The sequence below is a fragment of the Anser cygnoides genome, chromosome 4 (genome assembly GCF_040182565.1).
Source record: "Anser cygnoides isolate HZ-2024a breed goose chromosome 4, Taihu_goose_T2T_genome, whole genome shotgun sequence".
NCBI classification, from domain to species: Eukaryota; Metazoa; Chordata; class Aves; order Anseriformes; family Anatidae; genus Anser; species Anser cygnoides.
This window is the reverse complement of record NC_089876.1, coordinates 19,558,649-19,581,290: the sequence shown is the minus strand read 5'-3', so window position 1 is coordinate 19,581,290 and position 22,642 is coordinate 19,558,649. Positions and strand designations below refer to the sequence as shown.

The following is a 22,642-nucleotide window of genomic DNA, read 5'->3' as shown; positions in this document are numbered from 1 at the left end:
TTTCTGCGGCTTTACTGGGTTTTGGATCAGGCACATACAGAGCTTTGGTATGAAGTTAGCACTTCATTAAATGAGCTAGAAGTAGCAGCTCTTTTTTTCCTGAGTCAATTACATACCCAGTCTTCAGTTTGCTCTGAAAAATGTGAAGAAAGCAATCACTTTCATGTAAGGCGTGCAAAATCTTCTTGATGTTTTTCCCTTCTGAGCCTTTTTATTCAGCTCCTCTGGCCATTTCAAATGTTGTTGGTTGAGAGACAGATTTATCACTCTCATCTCTCACTGGTTGTGATTTATTGGCTGTGGAACAGCAGCATCCCTCTGAGAAATATTGCAGAGATGTGAACAGAAGCAACCTTACAAGGGGTTAACGCTGTAATCTTTTTCTGGTCTGTTTATAATCCCAACAGTAGGCCAGTAGCAGAAGAGGGTGGATCTAAAAAAGTACAGGAGGGGATGTGTGCTTATGTGCATATGTGTGAATTGTGTCTGTGTGCATGCCCTGCTCTGCTAAACTGCCTCGCATGCCACTGACATAAATCTGTTTTCAGCCTGACCAGGGTGTTCCTGACGGATGGTTAAAGAGCTTACTTCTAGCACTGCCTCTCTGGTATTCCTCCTGAAGACTTCATTCAGAAAGATATTGTTTACTGAAAGAATGGGCAGATAGTTACAAGCCAGCCCTCTTCTTCCTAGAAGCTAACCTGTGGATCCTGAAGGATGGAAGTAGTTGAAGCGAGCTTGCTTGAGAACGGCACCAATATCACTGCTTTCCTGTGTGACATCCTCTTGGAAAATGACACTTTTTTCTGTGTGGATGATCCGCCTTATTCTTCTAGAGGTATGTATAGAAAGTAAATCTTGTGGGCAGTTTTAATTCTAGCTGGAAGATAGAGAAACAGCCACATGAGGCTTTTGGGGGAGGAGGGAGGTGCAAAATCAACTAACTGCTGGTAAGTTAGGGTGGGAAACAGGCAGGAAAGAATATAGTGTGGTTTTAGTATGGTTTGGTATGGTTTTCCAAGGTAAACCTCCAACCGGAACAAAATTCAGATAGAATGGAAAACTGACAGTAGCAATATTGGGTACAAAATGTAAACGGCTCTAGTAAGGACGTGGAGAAACACAATTTTGACTCTTTGAGCAGTTCCATAGCAATGGAGTTATCTGATCTGAGAGTGTGTATGAAAGTGATTAAATATGAAATTATAACACCGTGAGGCTAGAAAAAAAATCATCCATGTATTAAAATGTTTTTGATTGCTGTATCATTTCTTACTTTTGCATAAAGGAGGGATTTCCATGGTGATTGGGCAGTGCACATAAAGTACTTTGAGCAAAACGTGCTTTTCAGAAGTTGTATTTAATTCTCTAGGAGCACGCTGTATTGCGTGTGTCCGATTTTAATGTTATGCAACTCAGGTAGATCAAAATAAATTTAAGAGTTTCAGAAATTCTGCAGTTTTTATATTGATGTAAAGACATAAACCTCAGCAAAACTAGAAACTGGCAGGCTTTTGAAAGGCTTTACCTTCTGATTAAAGAATGAATCATATAATAGCCATCTATGGTCTGTATACTTCATACCTGATTTTTCACTGTGACAATTTTCAGATTTGCACCAGATAATCCGGATTCTGCTGTACTGTTTGATATTTCTGCTCAGTGTTTTGGGGAACATTCTGGTAATCACAGTGCTGATACGAAACAAACGGATGAGAACAGTCACTAACACGTTTCTGCTGTCACTGGCTGTCAGCGACCTGATGCTCTGCCTCTTCTGCATGCCATTCACTCTCATTCCCAACCTGCTGAAAGATTTTATTTTCGGGAGTGCTGTTTGCAAAACTGCCACTTATTTCATGGGTAAGTCTTGGAAGTTTATACTTATTTTGAAGATAAACTAGCGAGATATGTGTGAGAAGGCCATTAAAGACCAGCAAATCGCTGTTTCCACCTGCCATTGAACATTTACCAAAATCACCAAGAAATGACTTTGTAGGGCAAACCTTCATGGTTCTGGTTTCCTCAGCATGATCCAGCAAAACACAGAGGTACCCACTGACTTTTAACTACACAGAGAAGCGTTTTACAGGACTGGGTTAGGTGAGAAGTGTTGTGCATGACCAAGCTGTAACGAGGAACCTGGCACGTCTGCTTGCTTACCCATCACTGACAGAGCTATTTGCAGTATCCGGATCAGCCATCAGAAATGACAGGGCTGTACAATCTCACTGAGGGCATGTTTTGCCCACAGACTTTTTGTAGCAGCTATACATGAAAAGGAAAAAAAAAAAAAAAGTCCAAAGCAGGTACCCTCTGCAGAGCTGGAAGTCAGAGCAAGGGCTTTTTAAGAGCAGAGCAGGCCTGATCAGAGCTCAACAGGCGACCACAAAATGCAGACTGTGCAGATGCAGGTCTTGCAGACTGACTTTAGGAAGTAAAGCTTCTGTACGCTTTGCTGTGCCCCCTCTGGTTGTGAAGGTCAACCCAGGAGTTTCAAAATGTTTGAGCTATGTATGTCTGTGTAAATGACTTTGTCACAGTTCCAACACTTCTTGTGGGTTTCCCTTTTTCTTAAAAAAAAAAAAAAAAAAGAAAAGAAAGAAAGAAAAGAAAAAAAAGAAAAAGAGAACATTATGTAAAGTTTTTGCTACCTTAGAAGACCTCCAGCTACAGAAAGTCAGGTTTGCCTTTAACCTGCGCCCTTGAGAACTTTGATGTAATGTGAAAGTACACACCTAAAGTGGGAATGGGAAACCAACATCTTTTTGTAGATAAAACCAGAAAAGCTAAAGGCCGTGTTTAAACAACTATAATGAATTGCTGCCATAAATACCATAAAAATTACCAAAGCATTGTCATCTTTCTTTTATTTCACATTGTGTAGATTTATAAAAAAGCAAACAGTGAAATATTTCTGAACACGCACACTTTAATTATGAAAGTGTTTTATTTTAAGAATCATAATGTGAATGTTTCCCATTAGCAATTCAGATTAAGAAGTCTCTGTTGACAGATAGACACTAATATTGATTCTACCAACTATGCTCTTAATTTTTAGTTTTAAGATGCAGGACAACTAGTGTGAAATTACAGACAATTTGTGTAAAGTAAACTAATATTATGGTATTGTCCCTTTATATTTTGACTGACACTGAAGCACTCCTAATAATTGTTACATGGAAGTTCATTCAATGAAATAAAAAATTGTGACAAAGTTAAGCAAAAATGTTTATAATTTTTCAGTGATAAACTGGGACACCTCAGTGACAGAAATGCATATTACTGCATTGTATTTTATAACAAATGAACAGGAGAAATTAAGGCTCTTTGAGGACAAAGATTCAGCTTTATGACTTCATTTCTTCTGCTTTTTTAACTCTATTAGCATCTATTTTTTACATAAAATTGGTAACATTTAATTCTGTTAAATGAGGAAATCAGATCACCGATCAAGCCGGACACATAAAAAAATAAAATAGACTAGTGACTATGAACATTTGTGCTAAAATAGTAACTAACAGCATAATCCGCTGTTTCAGACACTTGTTTGAAATGAAGTGCTATTACTGTAGTGTATAAATCACAGTAGTAAAGAGAAGAGTTAGAAAGAAAAGTGTCTTCTTTCCCTGTTATCAGAATTTTGTGGGGTTGTTGTGTTGTTTTTTTTTTCAAATGACTCTTTTCTCTTGGACCTGTAGAGTCACAGAAGTGTATATTTTTATATTTTTTCTCCATGCATGTAGAAAGTTAGCAAGATTATTTGAAAATAACAAGATTGTTTAAAAGAAGAAAACAACCTTTTTCTTTATTTCATACATACAGGTATCTCTGTAAGTGTATCTACATTCAACCTGGTTGCCATCTCTCTGGAGAGATACAGCGCCATTTGCAAGCCTCTACAGTCCAGGGTCTGGCAGACCAAATCTCACGCCTTGAAAGTGATTGCTGCTACCTGGTGTGTTTCCTTTACTATCATGTCACCATACCCAGTTTACAGCAAACTGGTACCTTTTACCAAGTATAACAACAGCACAGCAAACATGTGTCGGCTCCTTTGGCCAAGTGATGTCATTCAGCAGTCCTGGTAAGATATAACTGACTGTTTGCAAATGCATAATTATCTAGTGGAAAACGGGATTTCATGGTAGCATTAAGCTTATTGAAAATCAAGTATTAACCTTCAGCAAATATTTACACCTCTATCATGCTTATTTTAAAAAGCTTAAAAAAAAAATCTCATTTTTAAGCTGCTTACATTTTGACTCTTGCATGACTTTTGCTTCCACTCATTTAAGTGTAAACTTAATTAAACAGTATTTTCAGAGAAATCCATGATTAATCTTAGAAAAACACATACAAGCACCCTTCCGTGTGCTGCCTTGGACATTATTTTGTTTGTCTGAGGGTCCTCTGAAGCAGAGAGGTAGAATATGAAAACTCAGAGAGTTTGCAAATACCCTTCTTGAGAACTCAGCCTTTTGGTCACTCGTAGAGAACAGGGACAGAAAAGTGAGGGGGGAGACAGTGCCCCAAGTCCTACCTAGGCAGAGTGAGTAAATAGTAGCACTACCAAGCAGCAGGCATTTAGGCATTGTGTCCTTGCACGATGACTGAACTCCTTAACTGGCAGTGAGAAGAAGAAAGATTTATTTATTTTTTTCTTGGCTCCTGACGGTCAGTTGGAACTGGGAACCAGATTACAGTACGCACCACTCCAGCATGGCGTACCCCCAGACACAGTAAAGTTGCATTTAAGTTTTCAGTAGTCTCAGGAATTCGCCAGTATGAGTGCAGGTGGGGGGGAAGGTTGCAGGGCGAACTTCCCTTCTGCACGGCACCCTTGCAGACTCTCAGGTGTGCAGATGAGTTTGCACCCAAGCCCCAGCGAGCAGGAGAGATGTGGGATCTTGAGGTGTTTAAACAGAATGATTTCCCCAACTAGTATTCATGTCACAGAAGCTGCCTTTGATGAAGTCAGAACCTGACGGGCAACCGAGCAAAAGGCGCTCCTGGCACAGAAGGGGCTCTGCAAGGCCCCAGGGCTGCGAGCCCTGGCGGTGGCTGCTCTGTCCCTCCTGCGTGTGCCGCAGCCCACGGCCAGGAGACACGCGCACACCGAACCTCACTCTGGTACTGACAGCCAGGACCGGGGGCTCCATCGAGGGTCAGTAGCTACCCAAGGTGGCTTCTGCAAGGCAGCTTTTGCACCATTCAAAGCAGCAGGGCATCCAGCACTGGTCTGGTTACGGCAGGGAGCCCCGTGTGGGCAGAGAGCCCGTCTCCTCCGAGGCACCCACCTCCCCGGGGCCACGGGAGGCAGGATGATGGGTGTTTTGCAGCCATGAGAGCCTTGCTCCTGCTGAGCTTTTCTGGTGGAACAGGGAGGAGGAGAAGTTGAAAGCTTCCAATTTCCAGGGCTGTCAAAATGAAACCTCGTATCAGCATGAAAAACAATGTCAGCAAAATCTTGAAATCCCCCTCCCAAGATTCTCATAAGGAGACAAAATATTTTTTTCTTTTGTGGTTTGCACTATTCCCTGGTCACTGCCTGTCTTTCGATTCCTCAGGTACACTTTCCTGCTACTCATACTCTTTCTTATACCTGGGATTATAATGATGGTTGCGTATGGCCTGATTTCTTTGGAACTGTACAGAGGAATAAAATTTGATGCCAGCCAGAGAAAATCTTCAAGAGGTAACAACACATTTAGGTTATTTCTTTGAGTTAGAGCTTAAGATGTGAGCAGTTAACTTGAGGCTACTATAAGGAAAAATTTCTACTTGCAAATGTTGTTATAGTGACCATATGGCTATAGTCATGAAGATGTCAGACTCATTTATTTGTTGATGGAAGTGATTCCATTACTCTCTAGCCAATAATTCTTCACCTATGGCTTGTTTGAGAAAACACCAGGTGGGATGCTTTAAATTCCTAACTGTTATAGATACATCAAGGTGTTTTTTGTTTTGCTTTGTTTTGTTTTGTTTTGTTTTCTGGCTATGGATTAGGACCATTTCCATCAATAAATACCATTAAAAAATGTCAAATTAAGGTAGAAGCATAGAAACTTGAAAACTATCTTGAGTACATACTTGAGCAGTGTTCTCACTTCTTTTGCATCAATTTGTGTAGAGTTAAAACGTGAGAATATTGGGGGATAGAGGACACAGAGCAGCCAATATATGACCGACACAAAATTAGGACAGTGCTTTCTTTGAAGCAGTTGTTCAGCCATAAATTATGTATTTAGACTTGGATTCCACCCTTCTTTTTGTATGTTGAATCATTGGTCAGAAATGTTCTGCCATCTAATTAAGTGCTACTTTATGTGTACAGAAAGGAAAATAAGTACCAGCAGCGCCAAATACGAGGATGGGGACGGATGCTATCTGCAAAAATCCAAAAGGAAAAGGAAAGTGCCATTGCAACAGCTCTCTGCTCTGAGCAACAGCAAAATAGACAGGGCGAGAAGCAGCAGCTCTTCTGCCAACTTGATGGCCAAGAAACTCGTCATCCGCATGTTGATGGTGATAGTGATTTTATTTTTCCTTTGCTGGACTCCCATCTTCAGTGTAAATGCCTGGCGCGCCTTTGACACCACCTCAGCAGACCTGCATCTCTCGGGAGCTCCCATCTCCTTTATTCACTTGTTGTCCTACACTTCTGCCTGCGTGAACCCTATCATATATTGCTTCATGAACAAGCGTTTCCGCATGGGCTTTCTAGCCACTTTCACCTGCTGCGCTAAGCAAAAGCCTCCTGCAATAAAAGATGTTGGCGATGAAGAGGAGGGGAAGACAACACGGGCTTCGCTCTCCAAATGTTCTTACACACACATGAACGTACCTGCACCCCCGTGAGCTGCATCAGAAGAGGCTGCAAGTGCCCTGCAGAAATTCAGGTGGTTATTGTCTGGTGAGGGAAAGTGACTGTGGCATCAGCTGAACATGATTTAGTTCTGAGGTAATGAAACACTTCAGCTGACAGTAAATGTGGTGAGAATTGAAATGAATGCTAACCCTCTCCGAGCTTTATATCACTTTCCTTTCAAAAGTACAAAGGAGAAAGAGGGCTCTTTGAAGATAAGGGACTTTATACAAAGCCTTAAAAGGTGGTCATAAATTTATTTGTCATAAATTCTCCTGTAAAAAAACTGGCGTCCTTAACATCAACAGTTTAGCTCCGTTTTCAGCTGCAGTTCTGAGTATCTCTTAAAATTTCCAAGATGCTAGTGGATTCTCCTCAAACATAAATACATGTATTACAGTGTTTACTTCAATATCTCTGCCTTATAATCAAAATCTTTCAGTTACATTTGTAGCATATTTTTTCACATTGTTTCAGCTGAACTAATACGTGTTGAGATCATTCTGCTGTCACAGTCAATTAACAGAATTTTGGTGTGGGGAGAAGGGGCTTGTCCATGTGAAAATAATGCTTTTATGTAAAATAATTTCATCCTTTTTTTTTTTAAATAAAATGAAAATAAATATTGATGACTTTAAGTGTGTATGGAATGCATTCTTCACCTTGGCAATAACCTACTATAAATTTAGATCATTTAATGTATTTTCCGTTTAAATAAAAACAAAACAAACAAAAAAAAATGTAGAACAAGCACAAAGAAGCAGCTTTCTTCCCTGCAGCTGCAAGCACCCATGCATGCAAGGGGCAGGATCTGAGATGGACCCCAAAGGCGGACAAGGAAATTGTCACACTGGGAAGCAGAGGGATACAGGCAAAGAGATGCGCATACAAAAGACATGGCACTTAAGACCTGTAACAATGCCCATGGTAATAACACATTTCGCAAATATATTCGCAGTCACTCCTATCGCAGTACTACACACGAAAATAAAAGCCGCTAGAAAAGCAGAAGGAGCACAGAAAATGAGCACAGACTGACAGACTTTACCACAAAGTGTACTTTCTTCCTAAACTTTGGAACTAATTTCCCCAACTATACATATATGTAAACAGACTCAACACAGAAAAATCTTCGAATGATGTAATTACTGCTGCTTTGCTGAGCAAGGAATTCAGTCTCTTTACTGTGTGGTGTATGGGCGAGTGTGGGTGTTCAGATAATGCACTTTGCTCTATGGGGTAGGCAGGAAAAGTTATATAATTCATTTTGTTTTGTGAAAATATCCCATCGGAGATGCTTCAATCTTCTGGCTGAGTCAATATCATTTAAGTAGATTTGTTATTAGACAGAGATTAAAATTAAGCACTGCATGGAATGTAGATGTGGATATTAAATATAACCACTGTCAAGGTTTTAATCAGAAAAATCTGATCTCTTTACAGGATGATTTTAAATTGGAAATGTAGTTTGAGTTCCAAGCACCCAGAGCCACGTTCTGCACTCAGTTATTGGCCGAAGTGGCTTACCCATATAACTTAGTACACAACTTTAGCTATTAGGTGTTTTTTTTTTGCATCCAGCTTGCCCACAGACAGGAAATTAAAATAAAATTCTAAACAGTATTTATGCAAAATCCATAGAAACAATGTTCTGCCTGCCATGTTAATAAAACAGCGCTGTTCTTGGAACTGTGCTGAGACTACCGACATCTATCTGACCTTTTGCAAACCACCGAATTAAATTATGGGATTTAGTTCATAACAATGAAATGAAATGAAAAGTTTACTTCACCTAAGGCTGCACGAGGAAACCCTCTACCAACCTGTCCTGCCTATCGAAACTGAAGGAACAAACGCAGCAGCTTTTGGATTTATGTGGAACTACGAGAGGAGAAAAAAAATATTTAAAAAATATTTTATACCATTTGAACTTCTGGCTTTATTACAGGACATAGTTTTAAAAGTTATTTACATAAGAAAAATCACGTTTTAGTGATACACTGGACGTGAGTATTGCTGTCTATGTGCTGTATACACAGACAGCCTCCTTCACGCTTCTGTATCCACTTTAAAGAGCAATTTCTTTTTTGCAGGAGTAATCTTTCCAGTACCTTTAGAGCCTGTTGAGCAGTACGTGCACCGCTCACCCACTCCCACTGGCTCAGTCCGAGGACAGTGGTTTCGGATGAGAGGCAAAAGACATTTTTGGCAATGCCATAATCAGGCCACAGGTCCCCTGCAGCCTCCAGCACCTGTGGCTGAGAGGAGCAGGGTCTCTGATGGATGCCCCACTCGTCACTGTCAGGGAACACAATTTGGAGGTGATGACAGAGGCAGGTAGGGGAAGATCCTGATGGAGTGACGGTCAGGAGGCAGGCAGGTAAAGGTCAGAAGCTTGCCAGAAAGGACACGTTTCCATTTGCCCAAGGCTGGCTCTGTGCACGTGTCGCCCTTCCCCTCGATTGCCCCCTGTGCACTTTTTTTGTATCAGCTCTTTGACCTAGCTCCCAAAGTCATGAGCCTTCAGCCAGATTCTGGAGCAGGAGCAGGAATTAAGTTTTTAAACAAAATATTGCAATCCAGCCATTTTGTCATCTTCTGCCTGGTCTCCTAGAACAGAAGACTTCAGGATCTTTGCAACGTGCATGCATCTTTGTGGCATTTTCCCTGGCTCTGAAAGGTGTCATTTCTTACCTGGAGAGTCGTGGAGTTCTCCCAATCCCTTTAATTCAGATTAAACATGTAGTTTCCTTATTTTAGCATCATTAACTTTTAGGGTTTGGAGGGAGAAATCCTATCATAACAGCTTACTTTGACAATTGGCAGCAAAGGTATCAAAAAGCAAGCTCTTTCCCAGATGTGGCACACAAATTGGAAAGCAAGAGATCCAAACAATATATTTCAGATGTAGAATGCCCATAAATCTCTTAAGCCTTCTTCTTCTTCCCCTTTCTCCCTGGTTTTCTCATCCTTTTATCTTTCTGTTATCTCTTCCAGCTGCATGTCACCATTTTTTTCTGTACCTTTCCCAGTCTCTAGGCTACTTTCCCCCACAAAGTGCTAGATCTTTTTTTCCCCTTTGACAGGTTTATTTCCCTCCCCAGATTTATTTCCCAGAAAGCACTCTCGGCTTCATTTCTCCCCTCGCCTCAGGCTGACGGACTCCCGAAGCACATCGTGCCGAGCACCTCTCCCTCCCACGACTGCGGCGTCCCCGCGCAGCCATCCTGCAGCCACTTCCCACAACCCTACGTGTGCTCCCACGTCGTCTCTCTTGAGTACCAGATCCCTGCATGCTCCCACAGCAGCATATCCTCGTTCTGAAAACAAAAATTTGACACTAAAATAATATCCAAATCCTCCTTTGCTACTTCTGTCATTATCCTTGCAACCTGTGTAATAATGTGGATATAAAAAGGCAGGTGCCTAAAAATACAGCACTTAGTGGGGGGCAAATTACGAGTATATTTCACTGTTGCTCAGGCCAAATAGAGATCTGTATGCTCTGAATTAAAACCAATACGCAGGTATCGAGCTGCAGCTACTGGAGGTTTACATCCCTGTCACACGAGTTGTGGCCCCTTTTCTGATGTTGCCGCTTTTGGGCATCGCAGTGCCTCCTGCTCCTCCATCCCTGCTGCCCCAGAGCCTGGGAGAGCACAGCCCACAGTCATGCACCACGGTTTATCATGGCCCTTTTACAGCTTGGAATAGGCTATTTCAGGCGGGACCAGAGAAATAGACAAATGTTCACATGGATTTTAGCAGCATTTGACACTATTTCCCTTAAAAGCAGGAGCTTGCACAGCCCACACTCACAAATGCACTTGGGCAGAAGGCAGACCTGCAGATCGCTGCCTTTCACGGGACCTCTTGGTTAGAGGATGCCAGGAAAATGTGGATGAACAACCGTGTGTCAGTGTTCTGAATTCAAGGTACTCTGCTATCAAACCTTGCTATGTGTATGCAGAGAAGAATGTGGTGGACATGTGCTGGCTGTGATCAAGCCCTCTTGCAACCTCATGACTGCTATGGTGAATACAGTTTTTAATGCTTTTCCTCAGGAAGCGTTCCTCTTGCAAGTATTTGTTTAGGTGCTGAGATAATTTTAATAGCTACTCATCCCCTTTATTTTCTCAGATGCCCATTTTTCCACAGCTGATGCTTTTTTGTACAAATCGAGGTGCACAGAATTTCATCAGCCTTCAGGACTAGACTTACTTCCTCTTCCACTTCTCAGGACTTTAGTAAATATGACTTTTTTTTTTTTTCCTCAGTCTAAATTGAATGGATGGTGAGCTAAACTTATGGTTCCTGACGGCAAAACATGCCTGTTCTCTAGAGGAGAAAGAAAGATCAAAATGAATGGCTTTGACTAGGGATTATATGAAAAGAGAGCCTTTTTATTACAGCACCTTTTGATTTCAGCATCACAGACAGGGTAGTAGAGAGTATTTAAAAAGCTCTCTCTCTCTTTTTTTTTTTTTTTTTAACAAAGTATCTATTTCTCTCCTTTAAAATATGACACAGAACAATGAAATCACTCCCCTACTGTGTCAGCAGTGTAACTCCTAATGTCACATTTCTGACATACAGGTCAGCAATTTGCTCACCCTCTGACCACGGTTTTCCTCTCCATTTTTCTGTATGTGTTATTCATTTCTGTTAAACAGCTCCAGCTTTTTATGCACAATCCATACCTGACCCCAGCAGCCTCCACATCATAGCAATGTGTGCCTTAAAGTGGTTTATTAGAAGGCCCATTTCTAGCACTACATTTTTATTTTTCCTCCTGCAGTGCTCGTTAGGCTACCTTAGGTACCTACCAAAGGAGAAAAATGCAGAGGAAATGTTCTTGAATTGTAAAGTTCTTACTTTGCTTGCCTAATGGCAAATCATCCCTGCTTGGAGTTATTTACCTGGATCTCTAGAGATAATTATGGCACAAAGAGTTTTCTTTGTCTCATGCCCCCAGTTGTGTAAGAAAAGCACGAATTTTGAGCTGGTGAGGTGCCAGTTGTCCACTGTACTGAGAGACGAGAAGAAATCATCTTCATTATCATCAGCAGGTAGCAAACATCAAGTAGGAATCATCACCTACGGGGCAAACGCTATTTAATTGATTTCCTGCTATTTTGGCAGTTACTAATTGTTTTTAAAAATCTCCTGCTAGAATGAAGAAATGCTACTTATGCTGTTTGATTTGAAATGGTGAATGGAGCCCAGCATAGCTCCTGTGAACGTCCTCCAAACACTGGGGTCACAAAACAAGCGTGATGGGCAGCCAGGAACCCCAAACCATAGGAAAGGTGAGGGGCTGCTCATGCTGCTAGCTCGCTTTCAGAGCCAGGAGTTTTTTAAAAATGCACAGTGTCTCCAGTCCTTGTTCTGAGACTATTTAGCGACTGCTGAGGGGCCTAGCTCACGGCCAAGCAAAGGATGACACACTGAGCTGAGCCCACAGGGACATTGCAATGAACATCACCCAGGGAAATGACAAAAAAATACCCAGGGGAGAACTCCTCCGCCAGCTGGGAACGCTGTGTTTGCTTGTACAGAAAGGTGGACTCGCAGGATGGTTGAGGCTGGCAGGGCCCTCAGGGTCCACCCGCCCCAGCCCCTGCTCACGCAGGGCCACCCAGCGCAGGCTGCCCAGGCCCACGTCCAGGCGGCCTCCGAAGGTCTCCAAGGAGGAGGCCCCACGGCCTCTGGGCAGCCTGTGCCAGGGCTCCGTCACCCGCACGGCACAGAAGTGCTGCCCGGTGATCAGACGGAGCCTCCTGTCTGACAGTTTGTGACCACTGCCTCTTGTTTTGGCACCGGGCACCACTGAAAAGAGGCTGGCTCTGTCCTCTTTGCACCCTCCCTTCAGGTATATCAATACACTTTGATGAGATCCCCCTGAGCTTCCTATTCTCCAGGCTGAGCAGTCCCAGCTCTCTCAGCCTTTCCTCACAGGAGAGGTGCTCCTGTCCCTTGATCAACTCAGTGGCCCTCTGCTGGATGCTTTCCATGTCCCCCTTGTACTGGGGGCCCAGAGCTGGACCCAGCACTCCAGGTGCGGCCTCAGCAGTGCTGAGTAGAGGGTAAGGATCACCTCTCCTGACCTGCTGGCGATACTTTGCCTAATACAGCCAAAAATACTGTTAGCCTTCTTAGGAGCTTACAAACCTGCCGTGGGACTTCCCACACCTGACCTCTTCAGCATGTCACTGCTAAGCCGAAGGCAGGTGGGGAGTAACCAGAGCTGCTTCCTTTCTCTGAACCTGGCTCAAAATTCAGCCCACAGCCCTGTGTTCGCATTTACCACGACTGACTTGCTGTCTTTTTGACAGGGCACAAGGACAGCAGCCTTCCCCCCCTTCCCTTTCACACTCCACGTGCGCTAGGTCCACTGTAACACGCTGCTGATTGCCCATCGAGGGGGCTGAGGAACCCGCTGCCCCCCTGCAGACAGGGCTCTGGGCTCGTGGAGGGTCAGGGCTGGAAGGGAGCTGCAGGAAAAAAATAGCGAGTTTTCGGCTATTAAAAGGGGTTTTCACACTGGGTTTTTAGCAAGAAGAAAGCTCGTCTAATATCAAAGCCCTTGCTGGGGTTGCAGATCTAGGAAAAGGATCCAGAAAACAGACCCGGTGCCCTTGTGTTTATTCAGAAAAGAAACCTGTTTAAATAGTGTCAACCAGCTGAAGCAAAACAATACAGGCCAGGGGAGACTATCAGGCAGAACTCTGTGTTCCCTGGTATTTTTCAAGCCTTTTTTTCCCTTTTTGTATTTATTTCTTTGCTTTTTGCAAGCAGTGGAAAGTAAAAGCTGGTGGAAATTCAAAGACCATTTATTGAAAGGCAGTGTTCTTCACGAGACACCCAAGTGTTTGCTGACATGCCCCATAACTTCTCTGCTGCACCGGTTTGTCAAATATTTATTGAAACCTGGACAGACTTTCTCTGCTGTGTGCTGGAGCCGAGGTACACAAGGCTCCAACCCCAGGGGCTGCAAAGTGCATGCCGGGGCTGAAAGCACTCATTTGCAGCAAGGATAAAAAGGGAGATTTGAGAAGACAGCAACTGGCCGACAGAAGGAGAGAGCAGCAAGCCAGACGCCCCAGGCCAGGGGACAGGCGCAGCACCACCAGCAAGCACAGCGTGCCTTATTGCTCCTGTACCAGTCAGGCACCTCTCATTTAAGCAATTTAAGTAATATTGTCTCAGCTTTGCTGTGTTCTAGTCTAGCTGATGGTCTTAGAAAATAAAGTGCTGTGGTACTCTGCCTGAAACACCTATAGCTAAAAAAACACTGTGCATCCATACTGCACATCCCATCTCATGCACCAGCCAACGCAGACCTCACTCCTGCTACCAAAAAGAACCCCCCCCCCCAAAAAAAAAAAAATAGAAAAACCACCAAAGAAACACTCAGAAGAACCCTGTGGTGCTCACATTTATTGGCCAGCAGTAACTGAAGCAGGCTACTGGTCACTGGCACCCTGTAAATGAGCTCAAAAAGAACAGCTCTCCGCGAGGAGAGGCTAGGTATTCCTCCTCCTGCCCGACCTCCAGCGTTTTGCTGGAGCTCCCTTTCTCTGCAGTGCTGCCGTGCCCCCGTGCTGATGACTGACAGTCTGTTGTACGTCTCCTTGCTACCAGTTGGCTTCGTTAGATAATAATTTCCAAATCTACTTGTTTGCTTAGACTACAGTGCCGTGTACATTCAATTACTCTGCTAACTCCACCAAGAGCAGCATGTTTTTAAATTAATATAAACTTACCAAAATGCAATTTTATAACTGATTCATGTTGCGTCTGCACTTCCTCCAAATTTAGTTTGAATAATGTTTTCTAATCTACTACTACACAAAACAAACTGAGGGACTTTGATATTATTTCCATATGCCTCTGGGCTCAAATGCAGCCATCTGCGCAACTTCAGACTCTGCTGCAGAGCCAAGAATTATTATTTACTTACATTTGTCCTTGGTCCTCTCTGAAGGAACATATTTGTGCAAGTGCTTTTGAGTGCTTTCCTGTGTCTGTGGGATCTCTCCACCTGTGTGATCAGCTATCTTAGATAGCAGGCAGAAGGGCTTTGAAAAAAGGACTGGACCTGTAAAGGATACATTTTTGCTTACTTAGAAACACTTTTTTTTTTTTTTTTTTAACTGCAAAGTTTCATATCTGGCTTGAGGTCCCTTGGCTTTGTTTCAAAGCTTTAACACGAACTCTTTGCCCTCTTATAACCAACCTCTACTTTTGGATTTATTTTTTTTCTCCATGTGCAGCGCATCGGATCTAATGCTCTCACCCACAGCTCTCTCACAAAGCTGCTCCCAGCAATTTTGCCTGGATATTTCCGGAAAATTAAAGCAATTGCTCCTGATGCATTTTGATGAACCTCATAAAACTCTAAGACCCATTTACTAACATTTCAGGATTTCTATGCCTTCTCTGACAGGCTACCTTTCTAAAACATTGGAACATTTTGCACATTTGTTTCCTTGCATTTTGGCCTTTCAGTTCTCTCCATGGTGTGAAGCGAGACGTGAAAACTCATCTACCTCTTCTGCAGTCACCTACCAACAACACTACAAATAACGGCAGACAGATTTACTTTCACCCACCACAACACATTTGATAGCATGCTTGATATATATGATAGCATATATATTTATATATGAAAGGGAGGCAGAGGTTTATAGCCAGCAGGGCAAGACCGGATTAAAATTTTTGGCATCTGATGTAGTAGAAGCAGCACTTTCAGATCACTGAACTAGTAAATAAATTGTATCTGCACTTAAATAAGAGGGAATTAGTTGAAAATGCAGACATGTAACTGTCATTTGGCCTGGCGAGTAGATGAGATAGTTTGTGCCTGCAACAGAAATCTTCAGAAATGGATAAATCTTGCAAGAAATGTTCTAAATAAAAATGCAGTATACTTGAGGGGGTGCTGCTGACTTGGAAACCCTGCATGCTTCAAGAGCTAGTTCTGCTTCAAGTCCTGCCTGGGATCAGTCCCATCCAGTCCTGCTTGTGCCCAAACAGCAGCTGCTGCAAGCGATCTGGGGCTGACATCTGCAGGTTCTGTTGTCGTCAGCGAGAGCTTTGTCTGGGTAAGGACGTCACAATAAAGCAAATTTTGTCTCCTCTCTGGGTATCTGAGAGGAGATTGTGTATTAACTTTCAAGCATTTGTTCCCACTGGTCATAAATGCATCAGTCCAGAGCCCTACTCAGGCGTGTCCCGTGGGACTTTCAATTCTGAGCCCAAACACCCATTGATGAAAGGACCGGGAGGGCACTGAAGCTGAGAGTGGCCTTAGCCTTGAGCTGAGCTTTGAATGGAGAGATGCAGGACTCTATTTTTTCAGGTTATTTACAGCAGGTAGAACAGCTTTTGTGTTGTAGTAAGGTGCTGGAGGGTTTGTATTATCTAAGAAAACACTTCTTCCCTCAGTTTCCTAATTCATTTAAATTTTAGCTCTGCCTCTACGCTGAGAATCCTGCATCTCTCCATTCAAGTAAGACCATCTCAGTTGGTCTTACAAAGATAGCAGGTAGAAAACCAGCACGTTATCGACATATTCCTGATCAAACAGCAGCCAGGGGGGTTCTTCTGGGCAGCAGCTACAGTTTGAAGTGCAGGAGCACTTTACAAGTCAACTTCAGCTGGGAAATCAGGTGAAATGAGAGTTCATCAGGAAGTTTCCTATTTAACCACCTAATCAAAAACTTTTTGATGGAGATTTTCTTTTTCTCCCAAGGGAAAAACCTTCTCTAGTCCGAAACAGAATTTGTGGTTTAAGAGGAGGGAGAATCAGGTTCTTCCTGATCCTGCTTCAGAAAAAGGACTTAAAACTCAGTTTGCTCTGTTCCAGAGATGGACCCACTAAAGGGTCACCTGGAACACAGACTTTACAACCTTGCTGGTCTGAGGTTTTAATCAATGCCTATGAACTGTTCTTAATTCGGAAAAAAAAAAAAAAGCAGGGATTTTTTTTTTAGATGATAAATCCCCACAGCAACAATTATTGTACTTCAGCGGGATAAAAGAGCTGGACTTGCATCCCAACTTTCCATACAAAGTATGCAGAGCAGACCTGCTTCTTTTTCAACCCAGTTCCAGATACTACTTGCCCTATGGGGCCCAGTAAAGCACATCAAATTGGTTAAGATTAGGTAAACTGAAGATGATCTCAACTTGGATGGCACATGCCTGAGTTTTCCCAGTAGACACCTGGTACATCACTTGGTGCTTTATACCTGAGCTTCTCGACTCTTTACACATGGCAATTAATGAATTGCTAGAGAACAACAGATTTTCAGTTCTGCTAGTGTCCAACAGCTTATTACATTGTTATTATCAATTCTTACTACTATCTGTTAAATTATTTTATTTTCCCATATTTTTCACTATTTGGCTTTAAAATAAAGTGTTTTGTAAATTCTGAGCATCCAGCTGACACCTTAGCTGATACCGGCAGAGGGGTTTCATTTGTCATCATTCATCTGTTTGAACCAACACCATTGCTGGCCAGTGGGGGAAAAAAAAAAAAGCCAAAGTACTGCCCTTGCCTATAGGAGAGGTAACTCTCAGACTTTACTAGCTGCATCCACTACACTCGGTCCCTTATGACTCACGTAACTCCTATCAGCCCTGAAGTTTCCAGCAATCTGGTTTAAAAACTTGTGTTCCCATCTGCTGCTACCTCTCTCCTTCCTTTTTACGTAACAACTCGCCACCACTTACGTTTCACTGAGGTCTAAACTCATTGCTTCAGCCCACACGTGGGGCCTGGCCGAATGTCCGTAAGTCCTTTGCGTCAGGACAACAATAATTGCATTGGGACCGTGAATTTTCTGCACCAGACTCATGGAAAATGATTTGGATTGAACTTGTCATACTTTTACAGAGCTCATTTCACAAGCTCACTAGCATTTAGACATTCTAAAAGGAGAGGAACACTTTCACAGATACATAAATGATGTATTAATTGAAAAAACAGGATAAACATCAACGTTGTTGGTGTTCACTTGAATACGACTAGCTGCAAAGAAATTGCTTGTTAAAACAGGATGAAAGGGCAAGTGAAAGAAAGTTAGATTGTAATATAAGATGGAACAGATTCATAAACTGTTCTCAGGTCCCAGCAGATGAAAGGCACAACACTACCCATATTTCCTAACTTTCCTCAAGATAGCTGGAGGAACCAGCTGCAAAGAGATAATATTGACATACAATTTTTAAAAGCTATGACTGCTGAAATACTTGCATTTTCTTTTTGCTGTGAAAATAATCACATACAGGTACTAAGTCAGTCTAATGTACTGCTTTGCCATCATAACTTTCTGTGAGAGGATATTTTTGTTTTCTAATTTAACACATTTCTATTGATAGCTGTTGTTTTCTATCCATTTACCTATAAGCTGACAGTAAAAAGTTGTGCAAAAGGATCATTTTATCAAAAATTATCATCACAAGCTCAATATTTCAAAGAAGTCCAGGACATAAAGACAACCAGTTCATAACTTTTAAGATTAAACCCATTTTGTTCAGGACAGCTTGGATAAAGATCAAAGTATCTGAAGGCAGAAATACAAAACAACACAAAGTCCCACCACATTTTTGCTCTGAACAGCACAAAATTGTTCTTATCTTGAAAACTGAGCCATTTGTCAGAAAGTGCACATATATTTGAAAGCTTAAACAGTCACCTCTTGGATTTTTCCTCCCCAAATAAGGAAACAAACTATCCTTATCACACTTACCTTTATGTTAAATAAAGAATAAACCGTTTTTTTGGACCATGCTGTTTGATTTACAAATCTATTACATCTCTAAGGTAAAACTGCTCGCCCAAAAAATGATTTAGAAGTCTAAAACTTCTGAATGTGCAAAATTGGCAAGTCGACCCCAACACCAGCCTCACGCACTGAGCTCATCACTTCAGGCAGAGCCCAAACTCCAGATGGCTCCTCAAAGCCAGGCACGCGGTAAAAGCAGTATGAGTGGCAAAAGGATGATGGTCGGAGCAGATACATGGCCACACGAAGGTTAGCCCACGTCAGGCCCCTCAGAAATTATTTAATCAGCCTGGAACACTATTCAAAAATTTGTTATTGCTCAGCTGCACAGCACAGAAACAAGGCATTCATTTGGAAAAAGGATAAACCAAACTCCTACTCGATCAAGTTGCCTCCTTTGTCAATACAAGATTTAATTCTTTTTCTAGATTTAAAAAAAAAAATGGTTTTGGATGGTATTCTGCTCTGTATTAAGGCATACTGTTAAGACTGTAGCACCTGTGCTTAACCACAATTCTTATTCTCAATCTTGCAAAAAAGAATCCATAGAATTACGTTAAAATGTTAGAAATCCTTCTTGAAAATACTTGCTTTCAAAAGCAAAACACAGAAACAATTTATCAGAACCAAGATGAACACATTTTAAAAAAATTCAGACATTTTTCTAGCCCAAGGATTTCTTTCATGAAAAAAAAAATATATATATATATATACACACACCTGAGTCTCACACATTTTTGACATTTCCCATTTACGTTCTTTAAGGCAGCAAATTCGGTCACCATGAACCCTCTACCTACTCTCTTCCAGTTTCTACAAATACAAATTGCTGGCAATGGGAGCCAAAATGGGATTTGAAGCACACCTAGTTGAGAACAAATAGAAAAAGTACAACTATGGAAAAAGACAACATTTAAGATGTTATCGTTACAAGTTACTGGGGATGACAGGTGACAGGGGAAGCTAGCAAGCTAACAAACGAACCACTTATGTTTTGGGGGATTTTTATGTGTTGCACGGGACACATTTATGCAAGTAAAGAAATAGAGTTCATGCTGAACTAAACTGTGCAACTACATGCACACTGAAGTATCATGCAAAGTTATTTGGAATACAACAACAACAAAGGTTTGAAGCCACTGCTGTCATATTTGCCATGTGCTGTGAATACACCCATGTGGATCTCAGCATCTTTTTAGCACTTGCCATTTCAGAGCACAGCTACCTTGGCTGGATTAGCTCTGAGCAGATTATATACAATTATATCAAAATTAAGAAGAAACACCCAAACACATCAACTCACTAAAACAAAAAGTCACTGGGCTCCAAACAGAATTGAACACAGATTTCAATATCCAATAGATCCAATTGTTTGCGGCCACTTGGCTGTTAAAACAGACAATCCCCTGGCAGAAAACGTGCTATGTATAGGTCTGTGCATCCATCCCTAATACAGTTGTTGAAATTATGAAGTTCTTGAGACCCTGATGATAGGGTCTGCATGGCTGGGTTTAACAAAACCCTTCCTTCTTTCAGCATGGCCAGTGGATTACAGCTTATTGTGAAAGTCTTAATGCACCGACACAGCGATGCACGAATGAATGCAGCTGCCATCGTTTACATGATGAGGGCCTCATGCCAAGTGACTCATGAGAAGCTACACTATAAATTAAGAGAGGGAGGAAGGTGGGGAAGGCACTTGAATGACACAAAGTCCCACCCTTCCTGTGGAACACAGCAGGGGGGATTCGTAGAGGCAGAAAGCAGCGATTTCCCAGTGGACAAATCACGCAACGGAACAGAAGTATTTTAGTTAAAAGCAGAGAAAACGTAAGGTTTTAATGAACATAGATGAGAGGGCACTATGACAGCAAATGCAACTAAAAGACGGAGAATGATAAACAAAGAATTTTTAAATTCACGGCAAGATTCACAGGCACCCTTGTACGGATCCAACTCACGCATCACCTTCAGATCCTGCAGATCATTAAGGGCACCTCTCATTTTCATTCGATATATATATAAGCAGCTTAAAAAACAAATTAACATTTCTTCCTCCCCTATAGCACAGGAGTAGAAACAGCAGAGAGATGGCAGACGTAATCTCCGAAGCCATAGTTCACCTTACTTTCATCACTGACTCATTTCTCCTAAATTATGCAGCAAAATTTGCACCTTCTGAGAAGAACTGCAAACTAATTAAGGAGCTGGAAAAGTACACAGGAAAAACAAGGGAACTGAGACTAAAATGCAAAGGCAATAAATAGTGAATGGAAAAGAATACAGCAAACTTTTAACCATCCTTTTCCATACTTGAACAAGAGATGCAAAACCTGAAAGATGTCAAATTCAGAACACTATCGCCTCTATTTCATTGGGTGCAGGCAGCTCACGATTTTTCTTCTACACAGAAGCAAGACTTCAACTAATTTTCATCATAAGTAATTAATATTAAAACCAAAAATATTTTACAATAAATGAGATGTACCTTCTCAAGCTTCTGGCCTCACGCTAAACACGCGTTACTGGATATCAGAAACAAATATTCTTTACCTGCACACTAATTGAGCATATAAAGTTTTTTTGTTTGTTTATTTGTTTGTTTTTAACCCTCCTCAGAAGGGCAAAACGCCAATCCAAATAGGGCACTGTGAGAGGTAAACTACCCCTCCCAACTTGCTAATCCTACCTGTCCCAGTCCTGTAATTTTGAAATGACATATTCCATGTAAACCCCTAAATGAATCCTTGCCTCTAGCCAAATATTTTCATGTTATTCTCCTTTTAAACTTCTAATCTGGATTTTAACAAGATGTATTGTTGACACTACCTACACAGCTAATTGCCAAGGTTCAGATGAAGACATTTTTAAATCTGTACTTGTTAATCTAAAATGAGCACCATCCCACACCATTTCTTCCAATTATGCCAACACTGAAGTTTAGCAAGTTACTGTTCTTTTTACCAAAACCTCAGAAAAGATCTAATTTCTCTTGTCTCACAGAAAAGTCAGTTTATCATTCCAGCATTGAACTGCAAGGGCTTTAAAATAATTTTGAAATGTAATCTGCCCATACCGTCCCTGTTTCAAACAGACCAAATTTCTGCCCATTTTGTGTCTTAAAGAATTGCATTTACCCTTGCAGATGTTTCAGAAAAGCATCTGTAATGTTTTAGTGAAAAGGATCTACTTACGTTATCAAACGCATTTTTCTTGTTCTCTCCACATCTTAACCACCATGTATGGCCCCTTTGCAGTCTAACAACTAAACTAGTAGTTTTTCTACTAGTTTACTAGTACTATGGTAAGTTTCTGCCATTCCAAATCCTCTAACTGTTGTGCTCATTTCCCTTCTAAGTTTCAGAAACTTTGTTAAACCATCACGGGCTTGGAAGCTAAAAGGAAGGTGTAATTTCTAGTTATTCCTTGTAACCCTTCTAGAGTATCCTCTCAAAACAAAAAACAAACCAGCTTGCTGAATTTCCACAGGTCTTATTAACAAATAAATATCTGGCAGTCTGCAAGTAAGAAAAGGGTGAAAACAGATCAGGTGAACACTAGTTGCAATAATAAAGCTGCTAAAGGTAAACAAACACAGTTCATTTTTTCTTATTTAATAAATAATATCAAAAAGTGAACCTTTTTTGTTACATTATTGGAAAAAAAACAGTTTCTTATCTAACTCCAGCAATTGTACAAGCCATAATGAAACAGATTTAGTTTGGAAAACCAGCTTTTTGGGTGCACATTCCATATCCCGTGTAAGTGGAGTCCAGCGTGCATGGCCTCACAACTAGTGATGACTTTTCCACTCCTGGGCTTGGTCTTCTTTTGTGTTGTTCTGGTTTCACGGGTGACCTCACTGTTCATGCGCAAAAAAACCAACCAAACAAAAAAAAAAATCCGAAACAAACATATTCCTTGGTTAACATTGAAAAGAGCCCACAAAAACGTGGCAAGGTTCAACACCTGA

At 41.6% G+C, this 22,642-nt stretch overlaps 1 protein-coding gene across 1 annotated transcript; it reads left to right on the top strand.

The window, feature by feature from the left end:
- Nucleotides 1-358: 358 nt before the first annotated feature.
- On the top strand, nt 359-7,846 carry CCKAR (cholecystokinin A receptor). Its single transcript, XM_013177389.3, has 5 exons — nt 359-838; nt 1,612-1,863; nt 3,826-4,087; nt 5,571-5,698; nt 6,341-7,846. The coding sequence occupies exons 1-5, from the start codon at nt 718-720 to the stop codon at nt 6,862-6,864; spliced, it is 1,287 nt and encodes a 428-aa protein (XP_013032843.1). The 5' UTR covers nt 359-717; the 3' UTR covers nt 6,865-7,846.
- Nucleotides 7,847-22,642: the final 14,796 nt, after the last annotated feature.